Consider the following 23,709-nt stretch of genomic DNA (forward strand, 5'->3'; position numbering starts at 1 on the left):
TGCTGTGACTTAACGGTGTCTGACTAGTTGACACTTGGTGTGATGACATCATCGTTTCACAAAATGTACGGATTGGCCGTACACACGAAAACGCAAGGGCGGCGTTTTCAGATTTATCCACCTTGGGACCCGGTTTCAAAAAATAGCGGTTTCAGTCTCCGAAAACGCCGGATCCGTGTGGACGAAACGCCAATACGATAAAAAATGTATACGTATACAGCGAAACGCGTCTCCGTGTGGACGGGCTCTTAATGGCATTACTACAGTGGCTCAGTAGTGCATAACACAACGAAATATAAAAAGCAAACATTCAATTCAAAATCACCTACGTGCATTATAGCTGCATATTTATACTCTAGAATGCTTTGACGCGTCACTACCACAGCACATCCATAAGGGAACGTCTGCCAATTCCTCAAAGTTGTTAAAACTAATTAAAATTACTTTTAACATTCAAAAACAGACAAAAAAAAAAAAAAAGCTTGATTGTATTGCTAAGACTGACTTACTACAGGTGACTTTTTTTCAATACCTCCCTTCATGTATTTACAGTAAACAATTTTAGGAAATTTAGGAAATTTCTGTAATATAATAAAAGTTTTTTTTTCTTTTTCTTCTTTTATCATGTTTCAAAGGTTGTAGTTCCTAATAACAAGACTGGCTTACTACAGTTGAAATTGTGCCAATAGCTCCCTGTATGCACAGTACACAATTCGTTTTTTATTTCAAAAAAACAAACCTAAGGCCTACTCTAATTCACCTAAAGGTTTTTTTTTTTTTTTTTTATGTCCCAAAGCTTGTGGTAGGTTCCTAGTGACCAGACTGACTTATTACAGGTGAAATTGTGCCAAATACCTTCATGTAATTCTGCAATTCACCAAATGCTTTTTATTTTTATTTATCAAATTATATTATAATAAATTATACATTTTAACCACTTGGTGGAATTGCCAGAAGTTCCCTTAGGGATCATGCGCTTTGGAAGCGGGTCAAAGCATTCTCAAGTATAAATATATGCAGCTGTAATTCACATAGGTGATTTTGAAGTAATATTTTATGTTGATATACAATGGTTACGTAGTATTAAAACTAATTGTGGTGTTGATATATTTTTTAGACTGCTGACTCTAGAACAGTGGCATGGAAAACTAACTTTATCGCGCTCCAAGAGCCTTCTAGTGGTCGGGAGCGTTTCCTTTGTGTTTTGGCTTTATTTCATAGTGTTGTGGCTTATTTCCGTTGTATTGTACATTGTCCTTGTGTTGTGGCTCATTTCCGTTGTGTTGTGGATTAATTTCGTTGTGGATTCTTTTCTTTGTGTTGTGAACTTATGTTTGCTTTTTAAGTTTCGTTGTGTTGTGCACTACTGGGCCACCGTACATTACACCCTTGGAGGAGGACTCAGGAATGCAGTGAAGTCTCTACCACAAATATCAGCAGTAACAAAAAAAATGCAGGAATTTCCTTTGTTGAAAGGATTAGCAGGAATACTCCACTATGCTTGGTATATAGCCTGGAATGTTCTAAAAACAAAAGCAGAAAGAGTGAAGGACCAAGCTAATAACTGGTTGCTTACCTTGCTTACCCATGACTGAATCTCAAAGGTATTTGTAGTGTTGATGTGACCTTGTTTGGAAAAATTAGTGACAGTAAAACATGCCGCCCCATGCTTGTTTAGGCGGCAATGTCTCATTCCAGGCAGTGGACCATTGCCAACAAAGGCAAATATAAGCTGTTAAACCAAATTGTTATGTTTGACATTATACAACGACAGTTAACCAAGGTGCCAATCTTTTGACATTTAACAACAGGTCATCGACCACTAACAAATAAGTAGATCAACAACCGCAGGTTTAAAACACAGAGAACCACAAGTTGTAAAAGAAAATTGTGCTCTAACAGAAGTATTTCAATTTCATCTAGTCTTGATTTGCTCGTACGAGAACCTCGCTTGGTTAACCAGACCCTACGGATCACTAGAAGCAGAAGATAAGGAACGTTAAGGACTGTTTTTCATCCACTTGACTGCTGCCAGAGCCAAACATTTGCCAGTTAGTCCAGGTTTCCTGTTCAAATGTCAGATACAGCAAGTTCCCCAAAGGCCTCACAATTTAAACACTTGGTATGATCTCTTTCAACGTTGCCATATCTAGTCCAGCTTTAGGTGCTCAGAGGTGAAAAACGACTCATTGCCACCAGCAACTCCTTCAGCAAGAAACAATCATAAATATTTATTTCTCAGGAGTGAATTCCATTCAATTGGGACACAATATTAAATCATCCCCCCACTGATGGTCAATATAATCCAGGTTCATTTCCAGCTCTCCTGCACAAAATCCAGCATAAAGAGTTTCCATGGCCCATAAAGAAGAGATTGTCATTGTTTATGCTGGATTTGGAATTTGAAATGGAAAACCGCCAAGAAGACCGGACATGGAGGCTTTTATCTACAAACGGGTCGTGAGGAGTTTGAGACTCGGCCAGATGTCAAACAATAGCATTTGCGTTTATTAGAGCTGCGCTGGCCCAAACACATTGAAATTAAAACAAACTTCTCAGTTACCCCAGCAAAAAAACACACATAGCAAAAGAACATTTATCAAATGTTCTGGCTGATGATATGAACTTTCAGATCTGTAATACTAAACAAACATGTTATGGATTAAAGTTACGGTTGGATATACACGGCTGAATCCGCTTCAAGGTTTCTGCGAAGGATTGCTCATGAATTACTCATGAATTACTTGGAGTCGGAGTTCCAGGCAGCCTTTATACGGGTTAACGGCCCCCCATAACAATGACAGTGGGAAACAAAGTTTAGGTTTCAGGGAGAAAGCTGGGAGGCTCCACAAGTGTCTGATAACTCACAGCAAGCTGCTAAACGCACACGGTCGAACAATGAGCCCTATCAATTTGAAGCCACGGCAGGAAGTACAGGGAAACAACCTCCAGAAAATCCTGCATATCTTTTCTCAAAGCTGTTCAGGGAAGAATCGCAAGTGCATTTCCACAAAACTAAGCAGACACTGGACATGCTTGATATGTCCAAGAGGTGTGAGACATATGGCTGGACACCATACCAAGCATAAATAATAGTTTCAGGTGATGGGACTCTGGTTGAATGGGTTTAGACAGCTTGTCATGGCCATTAACTGCCTTCACACTTACACACTAGATAAAGCGCTCAAACTGCATGACATGCTCCCTCGCTTATGCTCACTTCTACCCCAGAGAATAAAAAGAAAGTGTAAAAATGATAAATAATTTACCCAGCTTCACACACATTCTTGCAGTAACAACCCCAGCAAGACCATGGTGCATGAGTGTGTATACTTAAACACTCATCTCTCAAATACACCCTAACATTAAGTCTTGGCCTGTGCCCACTTCCCAAACTACTTTACCTTGGCACAGTGCAAGAGGCTAATGACAGGATGTCTTCAGCCAAAGCAGACATACTGGTCAGCCTCCAACAGTAACTATCCGCCGTGGGGCAGTGGAGCTGGGTGGCATGCAGACATTCGCAGCTCTATGTACACCAATGGCACAATGCGCTAACAAGCCTCCCTTTGCTTATGTGTGGGAATGTGATGGATTGAAAGGGGAGAAACTTATGAGACAGAATGTTTTGGAGGAATTGTTATGGTGAACTGATCAGATGACGAAGTGTCTTAAACTAGAGGAACAGTCGTACCATGTTCTCCCTACATTGCATGATGTAGAATGTTACTCTGCAACCCACAGAATCATGAAATGGAGAAAATATGTATAATATGATCTCAATCTGTTAGTAATCAGACTCATTGGCTTCTAGTCTTGATTTATGTGAGTGTTGCTTAGAGGAGAACATGTTTTGAGCGGATATTTCACATACATTACATAAGGCAGACGGACAAGCTAAGCGATGGAGCGACATTTAACGATGGCTTTTAGATTACAGCTTTTTCTACTTAAGTTAACTTGGCTAGAGTTGTGTTTATATAAGGAAATGTGGTTGCAAAAAATCCAGTTTTGGACAGATGGACCAACAGATCACTTACAAACGAGGTGTCATAGTATTACCATGTTTTTGGAGGATGATAAAAGTAAAGTAGTTAACTCAAAGTTTTCTAGTCACATGGTATGGCTTGGATAAGTTTTACATAGCAAATGTAGCCTAGTTGAAATAATGGCAACACATAGTAACGGATGTAAGGGATTTTTGTACAGTGGTACCATGGTAAACACTGTACTTGTCTTCTTTAACATATGGATACTGTCCTAGTAAATATGGTTCCAAATAGGGTGACAGTTCACTTACAGTCAGAAATGTATCCTGTATTACGTTTTGTTTTGTTTTTTAAATGGTGCCAAAGGCAATACCATGTTTTTTGGAAACTAGCATGATGGTAATACTAGGGTTTTCTTTGAAGTACATGTAAATGCACAGCATTATGTAAATCTTTCAGTATCGTGGACAAGTAACCATTACAATGGTTTTATGGACATGGGTCCATGATAATAATATTGTTTTTGTTTTTTTACTTAGGCTAATTTACAAAACCTGTCTAACATGATGTCTACATAAATAAATGCCAACTTAAAAAAAATAAACCAACAGATCACTTGCAAAAAAAGTATGATGGTATTGCTACCTTTTTTTCGTACAATAAAATGCTTTTCTAATTTAGTTACAAAACATATTTAGGATACTATTTATAAATATGGTTCCAACTCAGTATATGGGCCAAAAGATCACTTACACAAAAATATCACGGTATGGTGGTACTTTTACCACTTAATATGTTTATTTGACACAGCCATTGATAATTTCATGGGGTTTCTTTGAAACTAGCAGGGTAGTAACACCATAGCATTCTTTAAAGTACATACATGGCATATTAATATGCCAATCCTTCAGTATCATGGTATACATCAAAGTATCATGGCCAAGTAACCAGTACCCTGGTTTTATAGAAATTATACCATGGTAATACCATGTTTTTAAACTTAATCAGCTAAAAAGCTGGCTACATGAATAAATGTGGTTGCAACTTGCTTGTCTACTTTAGTTACAAAACATATTCAGGATACTGTCTATATGGTTGTAACTCCAACATGGTTTTATAACATTGGTGCCATGGTAATATCATGTTTTTAATACTTAATTTAGATGCTGTCTATACATAAATGTGGTTGAAATAAAGCCAACTCAGTAGAAATACCATGCCATTATCATGTGTTTTTTGGAAGCATAGGCTACTTATAGTAGGCCTACCCTCTGATACCATATTGCTGCTGCTACCTGGAAGAAATGGTTAACTTTAAAAGTGAACTCACCTCAGTGGACGGTATGCTGACAACACCTGTTGATCTCCTCTTCTCTCTTAACTTCCTTTTCTCGATCTGTCCTTTGCCCTTTCTGGCGCTGGGTCCTGAGCTCTTCTTCTCTTTGCTCTTGCTGTGTGTGGGACTCTCCTTATCGCTGTCATCCACACCAGCGGGGCTCGAGCTCTCCGCCTGCGGGACTGCGCTCACTTTCTCCGGCGTCTTCTTCAAACTTCCCCCTTGGGGCTCGGGTGACTTTGCCTCGTCCTCCGGCCGCTTCAAAGCGGATAAAGAGGAGGACCGGGCCACCGGATAGGAGGACGGAGGGGAGACGCAGTTGACCGAGCTGCCGTTGTTGTTTAACTCAGTAACGTTAGTTCTCCCGGTGGCGGCGGCGATATCTCCAAGCATCTTTGCTCTCATCTTCTCGCGCTTTGCTTTCCATTCCTCCAGAAAGTCCGTTGCGCTGGTAGATTTAAATCCTCCCGTTGCCATGATTTCCTTTTGAGAATGTCTCGTGCGACCCAAATCACTTTGTAAACACACTATACAAATATTGCTGTTCAGATCCGCCACATTCCTCAGAAGTGTTTAGAGATTGTTTTAAAATAAGTGTACTTTTAAAGTTGACCCAAACTGTGATGAACTCACTTTAAAACATTCAAAAACTGTCAAGTAAGTGCTGTCTCTTAAGAAAGTACCCGGTAAAGCTCACCTGCGCGCGCATGCACATTCGTCAGAAGTTCAGGTGGACTGATCGTTGGAACGAACTGGATTAGTTACAGCACGCGCACTCCAGCGCTGAGTCCTGCCCCTCTCCCGAAGAGTTTCCGAGCAGTCACGAAAATGCCCGGAAATAGCCGAAGGGAAATTATAGGGACTTGTCATTACTATTGGGACATTTAGCATTCATTTTCATATTTTTAATTTACTTCATTAAAAATACTAGTAGGGTAAGATGAAGTATAAACCCACCTCATTTTTTTCTCTTGACAATAGACGGGACACAATCTAATGTCGACACTTTTGGATGAATGGCTATGCTATTTTTACTTTTCTCTTTTAATCTGAATATCAGCATTTGCTTAATTTAGTCAGTTTAAATTATATAATTCTGTGTCTCTGGAAAATAGTGATTATATTATGTTGAATATCTGTTAATGAGGGATGTGTAGAGACATTATTGTTTTTTGATTTGTGGAGTAAAAGGCCCCCTCAGAATTTTTTATTTAATACTTTTTGACATTCATGGGTTTATTGTTCAATAATTCCGAATTAGATGCATTTCAGGCACGCATTTGGTTTACATTAAAATAAACAGAGTAAAATAATTGAATTTGATTTCATAGTGTTGTTGTCATGATATATCGTCATTTAAAATATGGACAATTAAATATGCAAATATTCTTATGCCTGCATATAAGTCAAAGAATAAAATTCCCTTTCAGATGAATCTCTTTTACTGGTATTCTGCAAAACACTAAATTGACAAAACACAATTTTGAATAGAATAGTTGATTTAGTCTTTTACATGAATGACATTTAAAATATATATATAAGAATGATATCAAAAGTAATTTATACATTTTGTACAATTTTACCTGCAGGGCTTCTTGCCCTATAGGGGGCCAACTTACCCTAGTAGTGCTATGACAAGTAATTTAGCAAAAGTTTTTATTCCCTTTAATATCACATTGAATGCACATTGTTATTTGGGGGGGGGGGGGGGGGGGGGGGTCTTTTTTTCCCCTTTTTCCTTTTAAAGACAGAAAGACAGATGTTGTTCTGCGTGTAATGATGAGACACACTGGTTGATGAGAATGGCCTGTTCTCTCCACACAGGTCCCGAGAGAGCATGAGTCACTGTTCTACAGAGCTCGAGTGTTTGTGACCTGAAGACTTTCAGAGATGAAGGAACTCAATGTCTTGAGGTGCATATAATCATCTCTGCATACAGCCTGTCTATCATCAAATTGTTTATAAACTGACATATCATAATTTTCGACACATACTTATACATCAGAGATTGTCTAACATTGCCACTAAGTGGATACTGCTGTTCAAAATGAATGCATTATGATAGTAAAGAAATAAAACCAAAAACCATTCCTTGTTCTTGTGTAATGTTGTGAGGGGGGCATGTTGTGTAACATTTGTAAGCTATTGTCTTGTTTATTTATCATGTCCCTAGTAAGTTCCTGTCATCTTTATTTGCATGAAACATGGGAGTATGAGAAGCTTATTGTATTCTCTGTTCATAAAGGGAAAAATTTACATCATCCATACAATGGCGTTCAAAAGTTTGAGGTCAGGTCAAAAGTGACAGTAAAGACATTTACATGGTTACAATAGATTTCTATTTCAAATAAATGCTGTTGAACTTTCTATTCATCAAAGAATCCTGAAAAAAATGATCATTCTAGAATATACAGTATATATATAACAATATATATATATATATACATATAACAATATAACAATATATATATATATACATATAACAATATAACAATATAACAATATATATATATATACATATAACAATATATAGGCTATATATATATATATATATATATATATATATATATATATATATATATATATATATATATATATATATATAGTTTCTTGAGCAGCAAATCAGCATTATTTCTGAATGATCATGTGACACTGAAGACTAGTAATGATGCTGGAAATTCAGCTTTGCCATCACAGGAATAAATTACATTTTAAAATATATTAAAATAGAAAACATTTTAAATTGTAACAATATTTCACAATATTACTGTTTTACTTTATTTGATAGTAAGAGACATTTAAAAAAAATTCTAAACTCTATTTTGTGACCCAACTGTGGAAAGTCCTTTTGATTCCTAAAGAAATGCATTCCATCAGGATTTAGGTACTCTCCACGGGCCATATTTAAGGGAACTCAAGACTAAAAGTCAGTCGTTGTTTATTTTTGCAGAAAATGGCTTGATGAGTAAGCGGTGCTGAGTCACTATACACTCATACCTTACATCTTATACAATCTAAACATCACTGAGTAAAAACCAAGGAATTTTGTCCTTGAATTTGCAAAGAATTCTTTTAAAACAGCTGGTGAATGTTTTAGTTCTCTGAAGGTTTACATAGAGATTTTATGGCTGAATTACTCCTAAAGCCCACAGAGCCATAGGAAATAGCTTTTCATTTAAGATCTTTCTTTTCTGTGCACACTGACAGAGATAATTGGGAGAAATCTGTAGGGGAAACAATAAGGTGCCTGGTCTATAAATATCCTGTGATGTACAGGCTGAGGTCCCGCTAATGCATTTTTAGAATGTTTCTGTGTGCTTTGGGGAAACTCAAATCACTCGCAGCGCAAACACTCATCTGTCACTCACTCCTTTGGCACAAACTTCCCTTTTAAGAAAGTTCCACTTGGCATACCTAAAATGCATTTGGTAAAGGAGCAGATAAGTGGAGAGTTACTCCCACTTTGAGAATTAAATTTAGTTTGCTTTCTTATCAGTCAAGGTCTTTTTTAAAAAGCTGTCTGATATGTTTGCTTCACTGCGGGCGAGAATGTGCTGTCTATCTGAAAGAGCTCTTTTAGGAGATATTGAAGTCACACCTTCAGTGACGATCTTTCAACTGGCTCATCCCTAAATGGATCCCGCAGTGAAAAGAAAAAATGAGAAATGAGAACAAATTTGGAACTGGTTCATTGTCAATTGTACCATATTTGTGATACTTTTAACCCATTTATTCCATTATTTTAGACTAGAAATAATGACTTTGCTGTCTGTTAAACATCAGAATGACAGACATTGTTCTGTGCCCTGACATGAGTTCATTTCAATTTCAACTGAAAATCACACAGGATTAATATAACAATGAAAAGTTATACGCTTACAGAAATCTGCTGTTACTTCAGGGTCATTTTAATATATTTCTGCCTTGTTGTAAATGGAACCACAACTGCCATTAATGGAATTATTGAGGTCAATTCTGGAAACAAGACTTCATATAGTTAAGCTCTGTTGTATTACAGTTCCTAATACTTATAAGGAGAAAAAAAAAGAAGAAGAAGAAGAAAAAAAGAAAGGTACAGTGGCTCTTTTTGGACATTTAAGTTAAAAAATAAATGATTCTTGGTTTGATATTTTGTTATATACTCCTAATAGTGTCCAAATACATGTTGAGGCCACTGTATGTCGTTTTTTAATATGAAAAAATGAACAAAGCATGAGATTATTTGCATCAGTGTATATTGTTGGACATTGACCAATCACACAATAAATGTTGCTTGTCCTGCAGAGTCGCATGATACAATTAATTCGAAACAGCATTTTTATGATTCTTTTACAGTTTTTTATAATAATAAAAATAGATTTTGAGGGAATATCTGTACTTTTAAATAATAATTTGTCACATCGCACTATTAAAAAAGGTGAAAACCCTCCGAGTTGTAAAAAAAAAAATTGCTGCGATTATTTATCACAACTTAAAATCCAACATTGTTTCAACTTTAAAAAGTATGTGTTCATGCTTGACTTAAAATATTAAGTTTAGTTAACTTTAGTTAAGTTGGATATTTAAGTTGTCTCAACAAATTTTAAGTTGTTATAACTAAATCGCAGCCACATTTTTTACAGTGTACTTCATATTTCTTTTCATCAGAATGTAAATGTTACACTGTAAAAAATAAGTTGCTGCCTTACATTTTTAAGTACAATCAACTTGTACATGAAAGGAATGTTTAAAGTCAGCGTCAACCGGAAGTTGCAAACGACTTTTCTCCAGTGCTGTGACGTATTTCCCAGTGAAAAGGAATATTGAACAGAGGGCAGGGTTTTACTCTAGCGCTCCTCCTCTCCATCTCTCGCTCATTACAGACTAACGGTTTGAGGGGAGTGGTTAAGCGTTTCCCAAACCAAGCCGTCAAACCTACGTCATCAGAGAAGGGATGCCATTCCAGACCGGAAGTAACTTTTCAGACTTTGATTAAAGATTACGACGGCAAACTATTTTTTTCTGTGTTTTAACTTGCACGGATTGTTCACCACAAGACTAGTAATATGCGCTAACAAAGTAAATAGGGTCAATTTTGATTTCAGTTGGACTTTAAGTCCTTTCAACTTAAATTACTTTGTTGAAGTTGAATCTTATAACTTATTTAAAAAAAATCAAGTTAAAGCAGTTAAAGCAATGTTAAAACATGTCATAATTTATTGATCATATCACAGTGTAGCTTTTTTATAGTTCATTGTCTTAATGATCATTGCAACTTCTGGTCATTGTGGCTCCCAACAACCTTGAAATCATTACAAAGCACAGGCCTGGCCAATGGCCATAACTTCCCCTGTCGGTCCTATAAAAGTGGACCATAACCATGCCATCTGTGCGCTGCCATCTGCTGAGATGGGTGAGGGATGACAAAATGGGTCATTACAATTGTTCCGTGTGCCACCCATATTTAACCGGTCAGGGGTGCGTTTCCCGAAGCCAACGATGGTCACAAGTTCCGTCATTACCAGTTGAACCGAACTTGCGACCTAATGATGCTTTTGGGAAACGCACCCCAGGTTCATTTCTATGAGTTAATTTGAGTTAGCAGCACTAGGAGTAACTTTATGTCCCCAAACATCTCAGATGTCCCTTAATTGGTATGTTAAACTATTTTGGCATGGGAATGATTTCAGTTAAAAAGTACCAGCTGTACTCATTTATTCACTTAATGTCAAATATTAAGACAATACTTTTGATGAGTTTCTTGATGTGCCAATACGCTATTATGATCTTCTGGGGGGGGACAATGTGATATTAGTCATGAACTGAAATGATTAAATGCTTCAGGCAAAACAATAACCGTCATCTTGCACAATACAAAACTCCACCCACTGTATAGTGACATGTAAGTACATCTTCACATGCTTGTGTTTCTGAAGAAAGACATTTAATGTCACAATCAGAACTTGGCAGTGCAAATGAAGAAGATTAAATAAATATTCAGTTTCAGTATTTGTGGCATAACGTTGATTACCACACACACAAATATACAAAAATAAAAATAAATCTGTGAAATTGTAAAGTTTGTTAAAAGCACATTAATTCTGTAAAAAAAAAAAAAAGTATGTATTAGTTTAGATATGAATTTGTTCCTGTCATTTTTAAAAAAAAATGGGATTTTAGGTTGTACTGTCATGGCAACACAGAAAATATACACTAAAAGTAATAGTCAAATCATATTGTCATGCATTTGTTTTTGTGTATTGAAGTAGCAAGTATTTTAACGTTTACAGACTTGCCCCGTTTACTTCCATTGTAAGTGCCTCCCTTTTTTAAAGGAGGGACAAGTCTTATTATTTTAGTAATCAGCATTACGCCTCTAATGTTCCTTTACAGGAATGTTCATGCTGTATATCCCACAGAAAATAATTTTGCACTTTTACAATGTAAGTCTACGAGGCAACACATTGCAGGGATGACTTTAAAATACTCAGTTTCGATAGTATGGCTACAAGAGAAAGACATTCTGAACGGTTTAAAGCACTGATGTTAATTCTGTACAAAATAGTTTTATTTTGAGCTGTAGAGTTGTCTAAATTGTTCTTTAAGGCACATGAACTTTGTCTATAATCTGGTTGTGAATGGATTTACTCTGTAAAGTTCCTTTTGGCTATCCCTCCGAAGTTACAAGGTTAAACGTTACATGGTCATGACACGAGTTTAATGATGGCCCAGACAAAGTAAGTGAGGGATTCACACTAGTTTACACATATTGTTTAAGATAAGTGGCGATACTTTCAAAACACTGTTTATTGTAAAGGTGTCATGAACTGAGAAATCAATTTTTCATGGTCTATTGACATATGAGGGCATTGTATTATAAAATATCTTGTAAGTTTCAGAACTCAAAACTTCCTCGTTAGTCCAAAAGCAGCTTTAATTGAAACAAAGCTCCCAAAACGACTCGTTTCGGATTTTGTCACATTATGACGTCATAGTGCGACAAAAGACCGAGTCTACAGAAGATCACTGTCTACTTCTACATCATTGCCTCTTTAGCCCCGCCCACAGATTCGCGCGTATGATGTAGTAGTAAGTACGAGAGAGACGAACACAGGAAAAAATCATAAAGATTCCTCTGAGGATTACAAGACATTTTTTAGAGCCAAAACAGTCTTTCCATTGCCTCTGTGATTATAATATTAGGAAGTGTGAATGAACTTTATATTAAAGGAAGTTCCAGTGTCAGTAAGACACTTCATTTGTTCGCTTCATTTTACTGTGGATTCATTTTTAAACAAGACACCGTTCAACACAGAGACTGAAAATAAAAGACAATGCAACTACATTGGATCTGACAGTAATGCCGCAACACATGTGTGAGTAACAATGTTTTTACCATGTGTCACTATTACTTTGTCTGTTATGGATCATTTGATATGTACTCACTTTACTAAAAATGATGAACGATTAATATAAGAACAACAGTGCAACGTAATTCGTTAACATGAAACACCGTAAGTTATCCTGTCAACTATAACTGCGGTAAATTCAAATTCTTAAACTTTATTTGCCACAACCAAGACTTATAAAGCATATGTATACACATAAATGTTTCACAGTTGGCAAATTTTTCAACTATGTAACAAGATAAACACCTTTTGGTAGCATCTTCGTTTCAACATTAATGTGATAAAATACAATACTACCTCACAAATACATAAGGAATAAATATAAATAAAGATTATTAACTACCAAGCTGTCCAGACTGGAGAACCCTTGTTATTTGAGGTGAAGGTTAGTTGTGATTCGGGATCAGACTCCCACTCAAACATCGAATTTTTCAAAACAATTCCACACGTTTAATATGTGAAACTGTTACCCAATCATAGCAGTGGGCGTTTACTTCCAAGTCTTGAATGTCGTAAAAGTCAAAGAGATAGCCTATTACTTCTAAACTAGGATGTTTTATATGTTAAAATCTTCCTAACATTATAAGTGGGCCTCAGAGAACATTATACAATAAAAAAAAATAATGCCGTTCATGAGCCCTTTAATGTTTATCCTGTGCAGTGTCTTGCCTCATAGACCTCCATTGAAAGTGCATTAATGTAAACACAATTCTGCTTGTATTTACACACTAAGGGATGAGAGAAAATCATTTTCTGAGGTAATTGACAGCGTGCCACGGATCCAGGAGAACAAGAGATGAGCCTTGACTGACTCCGGAGGCCTTTCTCTGGGTCTGCGCCAGATATTCACAGCCTGGAACTGGAGGTTCCTCACGTCTTTCAGGCCACTGCAGAGAATTCAGTTTTAGCAAGCTAGATGTGTAGAACGTAAAGCAGGCAGTGAGGTCATCTGGGGAATAAATCCTCAAATATCCTAAAGATCTTCAGTTTTGGTCTCATTACAGGGAAATATACCCGTACAGCTCTGGGGAATGCGGATTCGAGTGACTGAACATACCGCCTGACTATCCACATTCCGGGACGTAAAAGTCACATGAAAGCCCCTGAATAAGTTTAGCTATAGTCAAATAATCTCATGGAAATTTATAATGATCATTAGGTAAATTCCAAAAGTCACAAATATATTACACATTAGGCACTAACTACAAACACAACCATTTACTGAAAGAGGAAACACACACACACAGCACTAACTAAACATTATGGTTACATGCCGTTGAAGTGATTGTGCTCATATTCCCATATTTTATTGGATAGATTTTATTTTATTTATGTACATTGTTCAGCATTTTGTTGTTGCATTTAAAAACACAACTGCAAAATAAAAAAAATAAAAAATGAAAAACATTAAATAAATACATACATGCATACATAAAATAAAGACCAGTGGAAATATGGTGGCCCGTCTTTTATGTGATCTGCAGTTCAGTTCAATTACACTCATTTTCCTCTCGTTTATGGTAAAATCCTGACAATCCCATAAAGCATATCAATCCCATCATATTTAGAACCAGGGTTATTGACTAAAGCTAAACCTAAACTAAAACCATTTTAAAAAAGTGTTACTTGAAATAAATTTTAACTTAAATAACTGAAACTTATTTTAAGTTTCAAATTTTCCTTTAGTTTAAGTATAAAATAAATAAAAGAATACAAACATATAGACATAAAAAAAGAAAGAAAAATACACACCAAAAAATGACTGCACCTTATTACAAAATTCTACATGAAAATATAAAAATAAAAACAAATTCAAAATATTAATAAAAACTATAGACCTAAGTATATCAATGATATCCTGATAAACAACACTGATAGGATATCTCTTTTTAACATTTGAACACTACAATGAACAATTTATTCTCAATAACATCATTATTAAAAAGATTTTAAGAAACTGTCTGGTTTTACTTCACATATGAAGAGCATTTCTGTTTAGACATCAATTCCACATCTCCTGATATTAATAAAAGATACGAAAACTATAGAAAGTAGTAGTTGTCAGGGATTCACAAGACCTACAGGAATGACATCATCTTTCCACAGACACTCACCTGACAGTAACAGTTCACAGTAGGATTTTTATTTATTTATTTATTTCTGCAAAAACTGATAATGGCCAAGAAGAAAAGAGCAAGTGACCAAATGGCAGCAGCAGAGAGGCAAGATTTGTGATGTTTCTCATTTGTAGGTCATTTTAAATAAAACCATCTGCTAAATGAATAGACATGTAAAGCATGGTGATGTATAGCTATATAGATGTAAGTCAGAAATAAAAGTATAAAGAACCCCGGGGAAAGAAACGGTGCTTTTGCAGTGTTAACCCTGCATTGCGGAGCCAAACTTGTACAGTGTGAAACGAAGCAGTGTGAGAATGTTACCGACAACCAATCGCGTGCCTCATATTCACGTGCTTTGTAGGCTACAGTCACACAAACACTGCGTTGTATAAACAACAGTTTCAGAGTTTGAGGAGGATAATGTCAAATGGTGACGGAAAACGCGTCAGCTGGAGTTAATAAGAGTTTTATTCTTGCCTTTATAGTCAGAGAAGTCCATTCAGGAGAAAATTAATACATTCAGCAGGCAGCGCAATGCTAGAGATTTTATGTAAATAGGTCACGTGCTGCTTTCGTCCAATCAATGACACTGATAACGCAAATATGCGAATAAGAACGTTAACGCAGTATGAGTAAATAAATAATGAATTAAGAAATGATTCCGTCATAAATACAGAAATAAAATATGCAGGAATAGTATGATAGTGATCTGTACCAAACAGCAATATTTCCCCTTATTATAAGAGCATGGTTGATTGATTAATATATTCATGGTTATAGGCCTAGGCCTACTTTATTACAATACCTGCTTAACTACATGATATGGTTTGAGGGATACATTTTTCCCCTTCTGAATTCAATCAAGCAATAACAAGCTCACATTTACTTTTCCCGCAGCCTTGTGTACTTGTATATGATTCGTTAAATCACAACTCATGTAAAGTGTGAAATATGTTGCAACTGATCTACAAATCACCAAAACCGAAAGCACTGAATCTATTTGTTTCTATAATTGCCAGGGTTTAGTGTTTTTTTATCCTGCTTTTAAACCGGGAAACACTCCAACTGATATTTTTTCCACATTAGTTTTGGTCAAGAATCCCATTAGACCAGAGCTTTGAGGTAGAAACAGAAGAATGAAGCGGACTCAAATGGGAAAAATACAGAAAAGGGAAAAAGTTCCATTGCATGACTATGTGCAATTACTGCCCGTTCAGCCTCTTCTCCTCAAAGCATTATGGCATTATTTGAGCTCTTCATGCCACAATCAGAGCCAAGCACATTTATCAATGCAGTCTTGAAGTCTGGAACTGACTTTGATATTGCAGTATTGAGAGAAATGCTAAAAGTAATTGAAGGGACAATTCAAACAAAACTGAATGTCATTTACACATGGTTGCACTTGCATTGAAGAATGTTAAACTTAAAAAAAAAAAAAGGAGAAAACCCTTTAATTTGAGATGTTTCATTTTTATCTGGCTTTATCTTTGGACAAAATGCCTTTGCATGAGAATGTTGGATCACTCCAAGCCTCAGAGGAAGCAGCAAACAAAACATACTAGAAGGGTTCAACAGATAAATGTAAGTCTTATGTAAGATCCAACAATGAAGCAACACTTTTCCTGCATTTCCTGTTAATTCCGAGCTCAGTCAGGCGCCATCTAGTGTCTCTGAAACTGCTGTTCATTCCAGTTGCAATAAATTCTATTTCTCCTTCAAATGGACTTTGATTACATGAGCTAATATTCAACAGGTGGAAAAAGTTGATAATTCAAAGAAACTGAAAGGTTTATGATTAAGATCCATGAACCATTAAGTTTGATTGAATAATTATATATTATATTATAAATGATCAAACACACATCTTGGTTTACAGATTATGCAAGTGAATAATTGACTTGTTCATGGACCCTACATTCTGTGTCTTGTGTCTTTGAATTAATAGCTACCTATTAATAGTTCATATATCTGTGTATGGTCTTTTTTTGTTATGTCATCCGATTATTATTGAATAAAAAAATAATGGTCAATTCAATTTGTCTTATTCACCATTCAAGTAGTTTGAGTATTAATAGGGGAAATATCAATATTCAACAACAATAATCCAACTAGATATTTGTAAAAATTGGACTACGCTAAAAGATTATTTCAAAAATCTCGCTTTTTTTTTTTTTGTCAAAGCAACAATGTGAGATGTGGAACTAACATTAAGGGGAAATAAACAGGACAACAACGGCAAAGAGATTTTTACAATGTACAAGTTTATTTTAATTAACTCTCAGTGGTTGGTAGTCACAGCACAGCTTGCACGGATGAAGCCACACATCTATTTTACAAGATGATGGGAAATTTAAAAAGGAAAGAAAACAAAAACAAAAATTAAAAACCTAAACCAAAGAGGAGACAGCTGACAAGTCCAACTACAGCGACATTTTTTTTCCCGACTACAGTATTTTAAGTACAAGGCCACTGAAATGCATAAAACGTGTTTCCGATGCATGGACTTCATCTGATGCGGTGGCAAAAGTTCGCTAAACCAGACAGCAAGACTCCTGACATGGCATTGACAGTGCATGTAGACATTGTAAAAAGGACTGGGTTAGCGATATCTAGGATCTTTTTAGTGACAACACCTTGGCTAATACTACAGCTTAAAAAAAAAAAAAGGAAATGGGGGAGGAAAAAAAGTAAAATTGAAAAAAACAAAAATTGAACAGCACTCTTCCAAAGATACTGAATAAAATGTGTGAAATGTAGTGAAGCAATTATATTATTATCTCACAATTTTACGTGAACACTTAAAACTGAGAAGAAAAACACCTTCCCCTTGAAGGGGGCGGCTCTATTGTTATTCAATGACTTTTTTTTTTACTATAAAAGAAGAAGGAAATAGTTAAAACACACTTTGTCCTCTGGAGTTGGTATATTTCAATAGTAACAGACAGGGAACCATAAACGCATGCCATGTGCTGGTCTCAAACAATACATACAGGTATATACAACTTCACTCAGTACCTGCTAAAACAACGTGAGGAGTACAGGATATAAACCAACGACTACACTACAAACTCAAAGAAACGAGAGAAAGAAGTCAGGGGGGAGAGGAAGGAAACTGGGGTGAGCCACGAAAGTGGGGAGGAAGTGAACATTTACTAGTGACTGACTCATTCTTAAAGCATTTGTATAGGAAAGAAATGCATATATTGCACATAAGTGAAAGCTTCGATTTCACAAGGTCCACCTAATCGGTAAAGCCAGGGGTCCCGTCGTCTCTTTTCAAAAAGAGAGGAGGAAGTGTGCGGAGCGTGCGCCAGCATCGTGGAATGCTGGGAAGTCTTCTGCTGAGAGACAGTGCCTCTGAGGACGAGGCGGGACTTCTAGCGCAATGTGGAGGGGGGGATGAGGACAGGAAGAGGAAATGGAAGGAGAGAGCTGCACATTGCATGACGCATCTATACAGGAAGAAAGATTAAAGAGCGGAGCAAAAAAAATAATAATTAAAACAACAAAAAAAAAGATAGATCACAAAACAAAAAAAGTGTGGCACAAATAAAATCAGGTGTTCTGTGACAGCCAAGAGAAATTTGATGCAAGTGACGTATGTACAACTAAGGCTTATTGGTTAAATAGTTTTTCGAGGCTTTCCCCGCCCGCAAAGTGTTCGATGCCGTTCTCTCGTCTAACGCTTTTCCTTAGTTCTGTAAACGCAGTGGTTCTGTGTGAGTGGTGAGGTGGGCGTTCGGTGGAGCGGAGAAGCGAGGGAAAGCTGGGGACTGAGAAACGGAAGGGGAGACGGAGCCTTCTTGTCGCCGTTGTCTCTTATTAACATCTAGATGTGCAATACCGTTACTGCCGGAGGATGTGGGGAGGGTCTTTTCTATTTGGAAAGCTTGCTTATGACTCGGATCAGCGCTCCGTTCTCGTCCTTTAGTCTCTGGTTGTCTGCTTTCAAGTCTGGTAGCGTCTGGAAGAGAAAACAGGAGAAGGGAGGGTTAGATTCACAGACAAGAACCAGTGTTTTGTAGTTGACGCGTGTCTCTAGACGCTGACAGTTTATTTTTTTTTGCCCTTCCTTCCTTCAAACAGCAATTACTATCCAACACAACCCCCCTTTCCACCGATATGGTGATGGTGCCTGATCTGGAATCGGAAACAAATAGGCTCAGGAATGGCTTCTAAACCTGCTGGTCTAGAACCAATAATGACACTATAATGTCAATTGCAGGAAAGGTGATCATTCTCTCAGTATTTTCTTTTTCTGACGATATGCAAAACGTATCTTAAAATGTTGTAGGTCATATGGTGAGAAAAAAGTAACCAAACAGCCACTGTAGCCAAGTGCACTCAAAATGATTGACGCATAAATTATAATACAGTAATCATATAAGCTAAATTATGATGATTAATAAGGAGATTTTATGTTTGTAATAAATTTTACATATATTACATGTATATATATATATATATATATATATATATATATATATATATATATATATGTATATATATATATATATATACACATGTAATATATGTGTGTGTGTGTGTATATACATATATGTGTGTGTTTATAGCTATGCGTATTGTGTGTTTTATTAGTGCATTAAAATAAAAATTCTGATATAATTCATATTTATACACATACATACACTCGCAAACGTATATGTGTATATAATAATATATATATACACACATATACATGTGTGTGTCTGTGTGTGTGTGTGTGTATATATATATGAATTATATCTGAATTTTATTTTAATGCACTAATAAAACACACATAATACGCATAGCTATAAACACACACATATATATGTATACACACACACACACACACACACACATATACATATATATATATATATATATATAAAAACATACATATATACACACACCAATCCCATGCAGTGATGTAAATGAATAACTGAATCAGAGCTTTGAATTGATTCACTGAATAGGACCATTTGAATCGATCCACAAAGATCAAACTTGCCAACTGTAAAGAGTTTTAATGTAAATGTAACTGCCAAATAAAAAACACTTTCTATTTGAGAAATCATTGCAATATCAACTTTTTTTTTTCAAAAGCATTACATATATACACATTTTAGAGAAGTCTGCAGATTCATCTGCACCAGAACCAGCACCATTTTGGTTGAAAAGGGACCGTAGACTTCCGCACACAAACCAACAAGCACACTGCAGTTCAATGGGAAACTGTAGCCATGCACTCTCAGATAGATGGTAAAGATGAGGACAGTGCTCAGGCCAGGCGGTCCTCTCTCTCTCTCTATCTCCCTCTACACACACACAGAGTTCCTTTGTGTGTTCTCAACTGAACGGGATAAATAAAGGAGCTGGAATACAAGAGCGGCTCAAAGTGTCTGTATAAACCACAACACTGAGTGCTACTTGATACCCAGCCCGCTTCAGTCTTCAGGTTTCAGTGTTGAAATGGAGATCTTTAACTGAGATTTCACCCTCACTGTCCTTATTGAGCATAAACCGCATAGATGGACAGGTGGACTTTCTTGACCGCAGAATGAAAAGTCAGACAAACTACTCTACTAACTGGACACTGAAAGTCACATGTCTGTAACAATCTGAGGATGAGTAAATGTAATATTTCACAAAAAAAGATGTTCTGTAAACAAGAAAGGAAATGCAAGGACAGAAATTGATCTGTTTTCCAGGAACACAAAGAAACAACTTCCTTGTGATAAACTTGCCATTTACAATTACATTTTAACAGTGTAATGACACCTCCCGAGAGAGAGATTTACAGTCTCTGAGTACTGCAGTTATAGACTGGAAAATGCATTAAAACAGTCCATAAAAGCTGAGTGCTGAAATAAGTCACAAAACAGAACTGAACAAAAGAAACCGACCTTAAAACCTAGACAAAAGTATAGGCAAAAAAAGTTCCTCATTCTGTATAACACTGCATAGATTATGAAAGAGAAGCTCCAAATATAATTTAAGAATTTACCAAGGACAATCTGTGGATTAAAATGCATGAGTTTCCAGAAGCCATGCAATCTAGATTAGCCTCAGGCAGAGCATATATGGCAGTTCAGCTCCAGGATCAAAATATCTGGGATTGAGGGAAAAGGAATGGTCTCCAAAGTATAAAAAAAGACAAGAAAAAGAAAAAAAGCAGAGAAACAGTTTCACAAAAACCAGTCAAGCACCTCATGCAAGATGCCAGAGTCATCCAAAGGAACTGCACTTCACAGCAACACATTCGAGGGTAGTGGCAAAAAAAGAAGAAAATAAATAAAAAACAAAACGGGACAATTTATCACTAAAAACTGTTTATAAATAGCCGGAACTGTGCGATGGATATGAGCTGCATTTAATGAAATTATTTATTTTAATATCAACCATACAATAGATGTCATTGTCATTCATGAAGATATGTTATTTTAAATGAAGAAAAAAATTTAATAATTCCGATTAAAGCAAAAAGTCATTTTGTAAAATGGCATTCATAAACTGTAATACAAACAAAAACAAAACAAAAATTATATATATAATATTACTTAGTCATTTTTATTTCATATTTTATAACAAATTTAAACATGCCATTTGTAAAATAATATTTATAATTAGGCAGAACTTACATAAACTTTACATAAACTATTATGTAATTTTGTAATGAATGACTTTTTCCCCCCTCATTTCTAAAGCACATACCAAAACAGTACTTTATAGCAATTTATTAGCAATAACTGTATGGTGTCAAAAAAATAAATAAGAATAAAACAAAATAAGAAACAAAAAAGAAAAAAAAGCCCCAAAAACCTCCCCTTTAGGAAAAGCAGAGAGCACTGAGGGAGGCGGAGCATCAGCTCAGACACAGGCTGGCACCTGCCTTTATATGGGCGTGGGCGGAGCTTGAATGGAGCATGAGGAGGGGTGTAAGAGGAGGTGGGGGCGGGTCTACAGGTCTGCGGCGGGCAGGAGGCTGCAGCCCTGCGAGAGTTTGGAGAGCACGCGGGACAGCGCCCTGTTCTCTGCCTGCAAACGCTCGTTATACTGGCGCAGAGACTGCACCTGCTTTACCTGAGGAAGGTTCTACGAGAGGAGAAATACAGACAGAGAAAGAGATAGAGGAGATGACAGACATCAGACAAAAATAAACGCGGAAAAACGCAAACTAAAGTAAACAGTACAAAAAGCGACAAAATATGGGATCACAGAACTAATAAAAAAAACAAAAGACACGTGTGCACGCACACACATAGCTATCTATAAATGGGGACATTTGATCTATAAATCTATTTTTTAAATAAAGATTATTATAAACACTATGGGTTTTTGCTTCTCAACCAGGATGTAGGGACTGACTAAAAGAGGGACCGACTTAAAAGAGGGACCTTAAGCTTAAATTATATGAAAAGACAAAATCAAAAGTTAAGTTAGCTGACATAATATTACTTTTAATTCGTTTCCAAAAAAAAAAGGTTTTCATGGTCTTCTGCACAAAAAAAAAAAGGTTAATATACAATATAGATCAATTTAGTAATGAGGACCTTCCCAGATGTGCCCAAAATAGATTTTGTCCAATTTAGCACAATTCTGGGGGAAATTTCCCCTTAAAGTACAGTTAGATACACACATACTTAAGTGGGGTTTCAATGGGGAATGCTAAAATACTGAAATCTACAGAAATTCATCATGTCACAGAAAGATTAAAACCAAGGCCCGGAAACTTCTCTCTCACATAATTTAAGATTTTTAAATTCTGCCTACCCTTCCACACACACAAACACAGAATAGAGACATTAGAATAGAGAGAACATGCGCAATATTTACAGTACGGCTGAAACAGCGAAACTGAGCTGCAACTTGATATGAAGCAGATAAATCGAACAGAGTGAAACAACAAATCTCAATTCTCACACAATCACATAAACGAGCTGTAAATCCCTCATAAAAAAGGAAGAAATCAACGTTTTGTAGCTTTTAGTCTATGTCTGTTAGTTTTGAGGTCATCTATCCACCTTTTTCCTGAGCAAACGATGAGCTAACTTCCGTTTGTATGCTGTCCTGTTCCGTTCTCCATAGGAACCCATTGTTAAAACGGAGTAAAAAAAAAAAAAAAATGAATTAAACAAACTTTTTGAACATTACTAATAATTAAAATGAGGGTTAAGCTGTGCTGTTGCCACAACAACAGCAATAAACTGAAGAAATTCCTGGAAAGTATGTTTGGAGCACCAGCAAATCTGAAAAGAATGTCCGTATATGGCGCCATATGCCTTGCATTTTATGCCCAAAGACTGACAAGAGAAAACGAGCATGGCTTGCAGCACTTGAGTTAAAATACTCCCCATTATAGGTATATGTGCACTCTCAACAATTTAAGGACAAACCCCCCCAAACTTCACCCAATACGGGAGCTGTATGTAGGATATGAGCATCCATCTGTTTTCAATGTAGCCAGCTTCATGTCATCTACACACTCATTAAACTTTGACGGGTGAGGCACTGAGAAAAGGACGTCATTGCGGACACTGTAAAGTGATGGTACTATGGAGCCATGTGCTTTTTTTAAAACCATTTTCATAGGTTTACATTACATAATCAGCTTGGGAAAACATGGTAATTTGGATGGCGGATCATTCCGCTATGAGTCGAGCGAGGAACAAGGTGGATATGCTAGTGTACGCATAAGTCTTAAGTTCTCTTATCAAGAACGACAGCATGTCGTAATTACCATCATTTCGAGATGACAACACATGACGTTCTACTCGGAGCTCTTCATGTCCTTGGACTGGGAATTATGCATTTCTATGACAACACTATCAACGGATAAATGAATCTGCGGCGGTCAGGTGGTACAAGTAGGAGCTCTCAGAAGATTCCCAGCT

The 23,709-nt window shown here is 36.4% G+C and overlaps 1 protein-coding gene and 2 long non-coding RNA genes across 4 annotated transcripts in view; 1 reads left to right on the forward strand and 2 right to left on the reverse strand.

Moving 5' to 3' along the window:
- The window catches only part of pawr (PRKC, apoptosis, WT1, regulator), a 64,618-nt gene extending 58,536 nt beyond the window's left edge, over positions 1–6,082 (reverse strand). Inside the window, exon 1 of one of the 2 annotated variants that reach the window (XM_082168319.1) lies at positions 5,320–6,080. In XM_082168319.1, the coding sequence (XP_082024445.1) occupies positions 5,320–5,802 (483 nt within the window). In that variant the 5' untranslated portion in view covers positions 5,803–6,080. Of the gene's footprint in view, positions 1–5,319 lie in introns of both variants that reach the window. The other variant, XM_082168320.1, reaches the window with a different exon arrangement.
- A 5,435-nt stretch (positions 6,083–11,517) lies between these two features.
- LOC309497937 lies at positions 11,518–17,504 on the forward strand. The gene is made up of 2 exons (XR_014205770.1): positions 11,518–12,387; positions 12,467–17,504. It is a non-coding gene; the product is annotated as an uncharacterized lncRNA (long non-coding RNA).
- On the reverse strand, positions 17,074–21,700 carry LOC309497933. Its single transcript, XR_014205766.1, has 2 exons — positions 20,823–21,700; positions 17,074–18,797 (listed from the first exon to the last, which is right to left on the reverse strand). It is a non-coding gene; the product is annotated as an uncharacterized lncRNA (long non-coding RNA).
- Positions 21,701–23,709: the final 2,009 nt, after the last annotated feature.

The sequence above is a fragment of the Leuciscus leuciscus genome, assembly GCF_965113295.1.
Source record: "Leuciscus leuciscus genome assembly, chromosome: 4".
In the NCBI taxonomy this organism is placed as follows: Eukaryota; Metazoa; Chordata; class Actinopteri; order Cypriniformes; family Leuciscidae; genus Leuciscus; species Leuciscus leuciscus.